General features: G+C 37.5%; 1 protein-coding gene across 4 annotated transcripts in view; it reads right to left on the bottom strand.

The window, feature by feature from the left end:
* Positions 1–6,737: 6,737 nt before the first annotated feature.
* BTAF1 (B-TFIID TATA-box binding protein associated factor 1) overlaps positions 6,738–11,740 on the bottom strand; it is a 106,621-nt gene continuing 101,618 nt past the window's right edge. For all 4 annotated transcript variants that reach the window (XM_054436202.1, XM_063669984.1, XM_054436203.2 and 1 more), the window contains 3 exons: positions 10,276–10,435; positions 9,740–9,910; positions 6,738–8,274 (listed from right to left, as the gene is read on the bottom strand). In XM_054436202.1, the coding sequence (XP_054292177.1) occupies positions 8,131–8,274; positions 9,740–9,910; positions 10,276–10,435 (475 nt within the window). In that variant the 3' untranslated portion in view covers positions 6,738–8,130. The remainder of the gene's footprint in view (positions 8,275–9,739; positions 9,911–10,275; positions 10,436–11,740) is intronic.

Genomic DNA, 11,740 nt, shown 5'->3' with positions numbered 1-11,740 from the left:
CAACAAGCAGGGAAGAATTCCATCGGCGTCTATCTTCTGGAAGACACTATAGAGAACTGATATCATTTCATCTCAGTCTGGAGCTTTCTGTTTCAGAAAATTATTGATTCAATTTCTTTAGTATATATGGGCTTATTCAGATTATCTATTTCTCCTTGTGTGGATTTTAGTAGATTGTGCCTTTCAAGGAACTGATATGTTTCATCTGTTGTCAAATTTGTGGGCAGTTGTTAATCCTATTCCTTTATTATCTTTTTAATGCCCATGTTCTCAATAGGGATGGCCTCTCTGATATGAGCAATGTCTTCTTTTTTCTTTGTTAGCCTGGTCAGAGATTTATCCTTTATTGATTTTTCTTTTTCCTATTTTCAACGTCATTTTTTTTGCTCTAATTTTTATTTTTCTCTTGTTTGCATTAGTTTTATATTACTCTTCTTTCTCTAATTTCCTAAAGTGAAAGCTTAGGTTTTAGATCTTTCTTCATTACTAACTGCATTCAATGCTATACATTTCTCTCAAGTGCTTTTACCACACCCATCAAGTTGTATTTTCACTGTCTTCAAAATATTTTTAATTTCTCTCGAGATTTCTTCTTTGACCCACGTGTTAAACCCCCAAATATTTGGAGATTATCTGGCTATCTTTCTGTTAATTGATTTGTAGTTTAATCCCATTGTGTCTAAGAGCACACTTAAGTTTGTTGAGGTGTGATGGACCAGAATATGGTCTGCCTTGGTCAATGCTCCATGTCAGCTTAAGAAGTATGTTTAAGTATTCTGTTGACTATTGTTCAGAAAATCCTTAGGATTTTCTGCGTGTTATATCTGTCAATTATTGAGAGAAATGTGTGAAGCCTCTAACTATAATAGCAGATTTGTTTATTTCTCCTTGCAGTTCTGTCCGTTTTTGCCCCACATATTTGGATGCTCTGTTGTTAAGGTGTGTACACATGAAAAATTGTCATTTTCATGGAGAATTGGTCCCTTTATTATATAATGCCCCCATCTCTAATAATTTTGTTATGAATTCTTTGAGCTATCCCAGCTTTTTGTTAGCAGTTTTCTCGATCTCTTTTTTAATTGAAGTAAAAAAAATAAAATTACCTTAACCACTTCTATGTGTTCCATGAACATGGTACATCTATTTTTGAAGGTATTTTTGATTTATCTGTTGTATAGTTTTCAGCAGACCTTTTACATATTTTGTAAAACTTTTATCTACTTCCCGGATTTTGTTGCTTGCTAAATCACTTAATTCTAGAAGCTTTTTTGGTAGATTCTTTGGGATTTTCCACCCAGTTATGTTGTTTGTGAATAAAGAAAGCTTGCTTTCTTTCTAATCTGTATTGTCTTCATATTTTTACTGTGTTACCATACTGGCTAGGAACTAAGGTATATTGTCGGAGCACAGAAAGAGGACAGTATGTATGATTTCAATTTCTTGAAATTTGCCAGAAGTTATGGCTCAGCTTATTGGTCACTTTGGGTCCATGTTGCACGAGCTTCCAAAGAATGTAGAATATATTCTGAAGTTGTTAAGTTTCTCTCAGTTGGGCGCAATGGCTCACACCTGTAATCCCAGCACTTTGGGAGGCTGAGGCGAGTGGATCACCTGAGGTCAGGAGTTCAAGACCAGACTGACCAACACGGTGAAACCCCATCTCTACTAAATACAAAAAATTAGCCAGGCGTAGGGGCGCATGCTTGTAATCCCAGCTACTTGGGAGGCTGAGGCAGCAGAATCTCTTGAACCCAGGAGATGGAGATAGCAGTGAGCCAAGATTGCACCATTGCACTCCAGCCTGGGCAACAAGAGCGAAATGCCATCTCAAAAAAAAAAAAAAGTCTCTCTCTTTCTGTCTCTATATACATACACGCACACACACACACATATACACACCTATATATGTGAGTATAGATATGAGTCAATTAAATCACACTTGTTCACTGTACTAAAATTGTCTATATCTTATTGCATGTTTTCTTCTGGTCCACTTGTTTGAGAGGTGTGTTAAAATCCCACTATGACCTTGGACTCGTCTGTTTCTTTTTGTAGTTTTGTCCATGTTTGCTTCATGTTTTTGAAGTGTGTATTAATTTAGAATTGCTTTATTCTCCTAGTTAACCGAATCTGTTTTTTTTTTTTTTGGATGTATGTTTTTTGTTGTTGTTGTTTCTGAGACTGAGTCTCACTCTGTCGCCCAGGCTGGAGTGCAGTGGCGCGATCTTGGCTCACTGCAGCCTCCGCCTTCCAGGTTCAAGTGATTCTCCTGTCTCAGCCTCTCGAGTGGCTGGGGACTACAGGTTTGCAGCACCATGCCCAGCTAAATTTTTGTATTTTCAGTAGAGACGGGGTTTCGTCATGTTGGCCAGGCCATTCTCAAACTCCTGACCTCAGGTGATCTGCTGGCCTTGACCTCCCAAAGTGCTGGGATTACAGGTGTGAGCCACCACGTCTGGGCCTGAATCTGTTATCTTTAGGAGATACCCTCTACTCCAAGTAATACTTTTTGCCCGAAGGCTACTTTTTCTAAAATTAATGTAACAATGCCAACTGTTGGCTGCAGTATCCTCCTTCCTCACTGGTCTTTGAGTTTCTCCCACTGTGTCTAGTACGTAGTAGGACTAGTACGTAGTAAATGTTCATATGACTATTTTTATTCTTAAAATGTGAAATAACCATATGTGTGATTGTGTTTTTGTACAGCCATAAACAATATTTTGGTTTTGATCTTCATCTAAATGGACTCAAAGTATACTTTTTAAAAACTCACTGCTGTTTTCAGATTCAACAGTTTTATTAGTTACTCATTGACTTCTTGCTGCTCTATAGGATTCCCATTATATAAGTAAACCCCAGGAGCTCTCATGCAGTCCCATACCTTAAAATACTGTCTTCTAAACTTCTGTCTCTAGTCTTGACCTTTTGAGTTCCAGACTCCTATATCTGCCTGCCTACTCTGTATCCTTACTTTGATGCATCTAACAGGCACCTCAAATTTAACATGAACAAAACAGAATTCTTGACTTCCTACTTTCCACCTCCACCCACCCCCTAATACTCCCTTTTCAGTCTTCCCCATCTCTCCCATGATATATACCATTTACCCAGCTGTACCAGAACCAAAACTAAGATGGAAACACATGTGGTTTTATGTTGAGGCACAGCAAGGAGGACATACTGACTTGACTGGAGGTAAACATAGTGGGATATGACAAGAGACAAAGTCAGAGGGATGGGCAAGGGCCACAACTTGTAGGGCTTATAGTAAGGAATTCTGATTTGGTCTGAAGATGACAGGACGACACTGGTGGATTTGGCAAGTAAGAAGACCAGTAAGATGACAGTAGTCTAGGAGAGGCAAGGTGGTGGTGGGAAAAGTTGTAACCAAGCGAGTTATAGAGAAACGCCACACTTTGAGACTAATTCAGGAGTCCTTTATTAGCTGGCGACCGAGAGACGGCTAGCGCTCAAAATTCTCTCGGCCCCGAAGAAGGGGTTAGAGTTTCTTTTATACTTTGGTTTAAGGAGGGGAGGGGGACCCTAGCTGTAGCAATCTTACAGAAGTAAAACAGGCAAAAAAGTTAAAAAGACAAACGGTTACAGGAAAACAAACAGTTCCAGGTGCAGGGGCTTTAAATTCATCACAAGGTGATAGGTGTGGGGGCTCTGGGTGATATCTGCCGGACACAAACGCGGGGGCTTTACAGTACTATCACCTGAGCAAATTCCTGGGCACTGTGGACATAGCTTGCCACAGTACCTTATCAGTTAATTGCACTCTTTGATGTGCTGGGAGTCAGCTTGCACAAGTTAAGTCCTTGAGGAAGGGGGTGGGTAAGGAGCCCTTAATGTCTTGCAAATGAAGGAGCCAAATGGAATCCGTCCGGCTTTCTCAGCTAAGAGAGAGTCAATCAGGTTAATACAAGTTATGGTATCACAGAACTACAGTGGTAGCAGTGGAGATGGACAGGTGAAGAGATTTGAAATATATTTTGTAGCTAGAGATGGTAGAACTGTTGATGGATTAGATGCAGGGGCATATAGAAAACAGTCCTAAGAGTGACTTGTCTCTGTTCCCATGATCTCCCTTTCCTTCTGGGCCTCCTAACAAGATTCTCTTGTTCAACATTCCAGTTCACAAATTCTCTCTCCAACTGTGTGTAAAATGCATTCAGAACTATTTCTCATTTATTGGTTTTCAAATGTCTAATCTTTCATAGTATTTTCCTATCTATCTGTTTTACGATTTATTTGTACTTCTTAAAGAATTAATTCTACTTGTATCTGCTGGCTTTTCCTCCTGTAGATGGTATGTATGTAGGCTTAATCTTTCCTTCTATGACAATCCTATGGGACCCTATTAGAAACTCTCCGTAAAGGGCAGTTTTTGTATTTGTTTCTGCTGGGGTGCCAGAATTGATTTTATTTTCTTGACTTGTGGTTCTTTCTTACAGTATAAAACACTTAGCATAAACCCAGACCTTACACTTACACCCGTGGTAAAGGCCTGGGATTCTGATTTCATATAGATAACTTTGTGCGTGTGCTCACGGATCTAGTCCTACTTGAATATGTGATCTCTTCGCAGATTTATGGAGGGGACTAATTCTCTTGTCTCTACATGGAAATTAGGATCTCAGCCCCTATATTTAACAGAACTTCACTGGTTTTAGTGGATTTATTACAGACTCATAGGAACCCTTTCTTGAAGCAGGAGGTACTTTGTATCTCTTTACAGATGGTGGTTGAAAATGCTGTGTATAGGCTGGGCACAGTGGCACACACCTGTAATCCCAACACTTTGGGAGGCCGAGGCAGGTGGATCACCTGAGGTCAGGAGTTCAAGACCAGCCTGGCCAACATGGCAAAACCCTGTCTTTACTAAAAATACAAAAATCAGCTGGGCGTGGTGCCAGGTGCCTGTAGTCCCAGCTACTCAGGAGGGCTGGGGCAGGAGAATGGCTTCAACCCTGAAGGCAGAGGTTGCAGTGAGCCAAGATGGCACCACTGGCACTCCAGCCTCGGTGACAAGAGTGAAACGCCATCACACACACACACAAAAAAAGAAAATGCTGTGTATAAATAGGAAACATTTTCTATTAATTGATATAACTCAAGTTTTTGTTTTATTGATTCACTTGAGTCCTCTGGCATCTGATAACAGGTGTACCTGCAATCAATTTCACTTTATTATTATTATTATTTTTTGAGACAGGGTCTTGCCCTGTCACCCAGCTAGAGCACAGTGGTGAAGTCGTAGCTCACTGCGACCTCAAACTCGCCTCAGCTTCCTGAGTAGCTGGGACAAGAAAAGCATGCCACTGTGCCTGGCTAATTTTTTTATTTTTTGTAGAGACAGGGTCTCCCTATGTTGCCCAGGTTGGTCTTGAACTCCTGGGCTCAAGTGATCCTCCTGCCTTGGCCTCCCATAGGCATGAGCCACCGTGCCCAGCCCAATTTCACTTTAGACTCCACTGGTGCCAGCATGGGAGGTCTGCAGGACATAGAAGATTCTATTAGGATTAAATATTTAGAACAGATGTGTGATGGAGTGCTTGTTACTTTTGTATAATTTCTATTATGTTCGAGTTCCACTTCTGTCTATAAGCGATCACATTCTCAAATAGCTTCAGTGGAATATTTACTTTTGAATAAGTTCATATAAACCATCCAGAAGGAATAAGGCTATACCAGTTCAATCAGTCCCAACATCAAAGACTTTTACCCTTTCACTAGAATACTTTTTGGAGAAATGTTTGTAGAATAAATAAGCATATACAATAAGCATATATATGAGTGTACACATGAAACAAAAATTATACCCAGGCCCCCAAATGTTAAGATTTTCCTACAAGAAACCCAAATGATAAGGCTAATAATCTCTGAATCTATATTTTTAACAGTTTGCTATTTCCTATCATAAAAACACAAAAACCAAGGGAAGTAGTACAATGGATATCTATGAACCCAATTCCCAGTTTAAAATAGTTAACATTCTATCATGCTTGTTTTACTTCCCACACCCATACACTGAAAAAACTACCAAATCATCACATCCATAAAATTGACAGCAGTTCTTTAATATCATTCATTACTCAGTTCAATTCTCCACAACTCTTCATTATTCTTAAGATGTACTACAATGACTGGGTCATTTAATTGAGAATACTTAGTTCTTACCTGTTTACGTGTTTTCCTTTCTATGGAAAAGTTGGAATGTGTGATTTATTATTTTACAACTCAAAAGATTATTTTAAAAATGTTATAGCCACTCTAAGTTTTCCTGTCAGCCCTGACTCCTGTTTCCCATTCAGAAGCAACCACATATCATTTTCCTAGTCATCCTTCTAGAAATACACACCTTTTGATTAAACTCTCAGAAAGTTTAAACAGCCTAAATATCTGACTTCTAGCTCTATCTGACATTTCAAATTGGGAAAAAGTACTAACTTTTATGGTGTGATTTCTTTTACCCCTTCATAGCCCTTTAATGATATATTGCTCTGTATTTATTCTTAGAAAATATTAATTACTATGAGCTATGTTAAAAGCTGGTTTATGGAACTAGCAAATAAATAGTTAATAAAAAAATATTCAACTCAAATATACTGAAATGTTCTTCTACATAAAGTTTTGAGTTAAAATCCTAAACAATGAAAAAAAACCTGTATACCTGAATAATCTTTTGCTCTTTCTAGTGACCATTTCCTACAAATAACACACAGTTGCATATATTTTACAGTTTCAATCTTATATTTATTCTCTTGTGGAATGCTAGGTTTAATGTTACAGTATGGTTGTCAAAGCTAATGAAATGTGACAAATGTCTAAATGCTGCAGAACAGTATAATTTTAATTAAACAAAACACCTGTTATTCGTACAGCTGAGGTCTGATGGTTGTTAAACTGATGCCTATGTGTATGGCCAGCCACAAACCTTGGGGATGTTTATTACCTGTACATATATATACAAATATATCCCATACATATGTATGCACACAGGCATGTATTAATTTATGCGTGAAACTTATAAAATTATATATACAAACACATACATGCACATCTATCTACATATACCTACCCTCACCATTGAGTAATCAGCCTGATGCCCAATTATTATTGCTGCCCAGTATAACTACATGATTTTAGTGCCAATACCAGGCACCTTTTTGGGTGCAGGATAGGTACATCTATGCATATAGATATGCATATTCATGTATGTTTGTGTATATAAAGAAATTCTCTCTCCCTTTTATGCTTCAGCCATGCATTACTACAATAAACAGTCTTTCCACTGTAGGTGTTGGAATTCTAAACAGTGTAAAATCTACTTCTCGAAAACTGTATATGTTCATAGTTACAAAAAATATATTATATATATGATTGAAACCTATTGAGTACATATGTTATTTGAATCTGGCTATATTGTAGCCATTAGATAAATTAAAAAAAACCACCCTCTAAATAGGATGTTATGGTAGCCTTAAATATACCATTACCTGTATTTAGAATAGTTGATATTATATCTTAAAAGTTGAAAAAATGATGTTAAAGATTTGAAAAACACTATGCATCTGCATTAAATATATAAATGTTTCCACCAAGGGCCCGATTAAATTCATTGTCTGACATTTTCATGTTCTAAGACTGACCAATATCATAGTCACTATTCTTATATTCTTAAAATTATGGCTCATTAAGGCTTTTATAGAAAAAAAGCCCTATTTTAAATCAATTATAAAAACAAGTTCTATTTAAAAGAAAAAACATATACAAACACTAAAGTACTCATGGGTATCATCCTGTACAAAGTGACTAAAGATAGGAGGCCTGTTCCCATTAAGAACACCTCCTGGTAGCACAAATAAACCTGGTTTGGTTTCTCTGCTCTGCAGCTTTTCAGCATGTAAAATTTAAACCATTTCACATTAACATTTAAATTTAATACAGTGCAAATATTTGAGAATAACTTGTTTCCCCCAGTGAAACAAGAGCCAGCATTATGCTGAATATTCTCCAGATCTATTTACACATTGAGTTAAAAGTTCACCATAAACTTAGAAATTTGCTGAATATCAGCAGAAATGTAACTGAACTAGCAGCAATTGCATTTACAATATTTGACAGTTACTTGAGAGAATGCATAAAATTTTCCAGGCTGTACTCTGAATCATACTGCTCTTGATCCCAAAGATCACTCAGGTTTTCAAGAATTGATTTCATACTTGCTTTCCCAGAAGTAGAGGTGTCAGCTTTTTCTGCTTTGCCATCCTTAAGAAAAATTGGCAAAAAAATAAAATAAAATAAAATGAGAGGTTAACTTCACAAATTGTATTTTCCTTTAAAATCACACTTGTTTCTAATACAATTATTCAACAGAATTGAGTACTTCAAGTGATGGGGAAATTCATGATCTCCAAATACATTTATTTGTTAGTTTTTTATTTGGAAAGAACTTCAAAATTATGGAAGAATTATAAGAACATAACAAAGAACTTATTTGCTTTATCATTCTCTCTCCCCATTTATATTATGTGTATGTATATATGGATGTCACAAATATAGTTAGATATCAGTTTTTTCCCTGAACAATTTGAAAGAAAGTTGTAGACATCATGTCCTTTCATCCTTTGAGAGGAATCAGCATGTATTCCTAAGAACAAGAATATTCTCTTACATAACCATATAAAGATCAGATTAAGGAAATCTAACACTGATATTAAAATGTTCTAATATATAGTCTGTTTTCAAATTCTGCCAATTGTCTAAATAGTGCCTTTTATGGCAATAGGCCATTTCCCTAAAACATCCCTCTGAGCCCAGTTCTGGTCACTGAAAGTCACCCATAAGAATATTCCTTCAAACAGAATAAAAGCTATTTGAAGACGGCTATGCATGTTTCTTTGAGCCTTCTTTTTTCTATGTTAAACATGTCTCATTCTTTCAACTTTATCTTGACTTTCAATATGACACGATTGAAGAACCTGCCTACATTCTGGCCACCAGGGACTTAAAATTTGTTACCATTTAAAATGTAGCACCCCACACTAGACATATTTCAAATGTGGTTTAACATACACATAGTATGGCAGAACGATTTTCTCTTACTTGAAAGTACACTTCTGTTATTACAGCTAGTTTTAATCATCATATACCCCACCATAATTTATACTAAGTATGCAGTGGATTTTCTGAACCTATGTAGGACTTTAAATCCAACTATATTGGTTTTACAATATTAGACTCACTAATATTTCCAAGTGGTACATCCTTTTGATCATAGATTGTTATCTGATGTATTAGTTCCATCATCTGCAATAACAATGGCTACTATTTATTGAGAATCTACACTAGATATCCTTTCGGACTGCTACATATATTATCTTACCTCACAACCATGTAGTAAAATAGGTATAGAAGCTCAGAGAGATAATCTGCCTAAGGTAACCAGTTAACAGGAGGCAGGGCCAAGAACTCTCATCCATGAGTCTTACTGACTCCAGTGATAAGCTGTGCTTTAGCAGAAAAGGACTAAGGAAAGAAACTTTGTGGCAAGACACTGAAGACATCAATGAAAAAAAAAAAATCAAAACTTCACACATCCCCTAGTATGCTGCAGAATTTATCTAGGCACCAAAAATTCCCTCCAGTGGTGATCTCATGGATACTAAAGTGAATGCATTTTGCTGCTCCTTTAATACTTTCAACTTTACAACAAATTGTGTAAGTTCTTTACCTTATCAAGAGTAAACAGATCAAGAAGCTGATCAGTCCCCATGCTCTGCAAACTAGAATTCTCTTGGCTAATAACGGTATTCGCTATGTTCATCTTGAATTTCTGCAACCCCATTATTTTTTCTTCCAGTGTTCCTCTGGTTATCAATCGGTATACGTTAACCACACGTTTCTGGATAAGAAAAACAGTTAAGCAACTGTAACACATATTAAGCTTTGAGGTTCCAATAAGTCAGAGGGCTTGTAGTATACTGCCTAATTAGGGTTGGATTTTTATTTTGTCTGGCCACATGAGCTCAAAATGTGTGCAGCAATCCCAGAATATTAGGGATGAACAGTGATCCAGGTTTTCCTAAGTGCTAGCACCTCATGTAATGCATGAGGAAGTGATACCACAGAAGAGTTAAGTGATCTGTCCAAGGTCATAACACATGTATGTTAACACCAGAGCAAGAACTAAACCAAGGTTTCCTATCTTTCTGGGGGAGTATATTTTCATGCACAGGTTACCATCTGTGAGGTAAAATTGACTTTTACCTGCCCAATGCGATGGGCCCGGTCCATGGCTTGTAGATCTCGCATAGGATTCCAGTCATGCTCCACAAATACTACTGTGTCAGCGCCTGTCAAATTAAGTCCCAGGCCACCAACATGAGTGGTAAGTAACAGAACGTCTATAGATGGGTCATTATTAAACCTAAAAGTATAGATAACAAAAATAAAATTAGTCCATTCCTAAGTCCTATAACAAACTGTTAAATAAAAATTAAAGAGCACAAATGAAAATGCTGCTTTAAAAATCCACAATAGGGATACTTACGTGATGATCTGAGAAAAATATCCTCTCAATATGTATAACGTTTTTAGTAAAAGAGGGCATTCCAAAGCTAGTCAGGAATTTCATAAATACAAAATAAGGCGAACTGCATTGAATTTAGTAACATCAGGTAAGGACTAACTTGCAAAACTATAATTAAATGCTAATTATAATTAAGATAAACCCAACTATGAACCTTTAAAGTATGGGGACAGAGAGAAGTGTGAGAACAGGCTAGACTTTCATTCAGGGAAGACAGGAGGTGAGAGTGTTAGGGTTGCTACTACTGTACTAGTCCTAGAAGACACTGACAAAGGATATCTAGTAACTTCTAGGAAAAAGAAAAAACTAACATTAAAAATAGCAGCTACCAAACTACGATTTATTATCCTTACTACAAGTCAAGCAATAGGCTTTGTACTTTATATGCATTATTTTATTTAATTGTTACAATAGCTCTATAAGGGTATTATTACCAATATCCTATTTTAGAGAGACTGAGGCTGTGTGAATGATAAACAGGCCCAAGAGAACACTGCTTAAATAGCAGAGCCAGGAGTCAAACCTGAGCCTGTCGGCTTCCAAAGTCCCTCCCTGGGTCTCTAACTTTATTGTGCCTAATGATCTCTTAGGGATGCTTGGTTTTTTTTGTTTTGTTTTTTGTTTTTTTGTTTTTTGAGACGTCTTGCTCTGTTGCTCAGGCTAAAGTGCAGTGGCCCAATCCGATCTCTGCTCACTGCAACCTCTGCCTCCCGGGTTCAAGTCATTTTCCTGCATCAGCCTCCAGAGTAGCTGGAATTACAGGCATGTGCCACCACACCCAGCTAATTTTTATATTTTCAGTAGAGACGGGGTTTCACCATGTTGGCCAGGCTGGTCTTGAACTCCTGACCTCAAGTAATCCACCCACCTCGGCCTCCCAAAGTGCTGTGATTACAGGCTTGAGTCACCGTGCTCGGCTGGGATGCTTGTTAAAAATGCCTACTCTTGAAGTCAGCAGCTTTGGGACTAAGCAGAACCTAGGAATCTGCATTTTTTTAAAAAAAGCAACCACTGAGATTTTAAAAGTAGAGGCTGCAGACCACATGTGAACACCGCACTCACCAGTTCTGCTTCCTAGCTGGGCCAGATTCCAACTTGTTCTCAGTGCACAAACAGGGATTAGGATGGAGATTTTACCTAAGC

The sequence above is a fragment of the Pongo pygmaeus genome, chromosome 8 (genome assembly GCF_028885625.2).
Source record: "Pongo pygmaeus isolate AG05252 chromosome 8, NHGRI_mPonPyg2-v2.0_pri, whole genome shotgun sequence".
NCBI classification, from domain to species: domain Eukaryota; kingdom Metazoa; phylum Chordata; class Mammalia; order Primates; family Hominidae; genus Pongo; species Pongo pygmaeus.
This window is presented reverse-complemented; position numbering and strand designations above follow the sequence as displayed.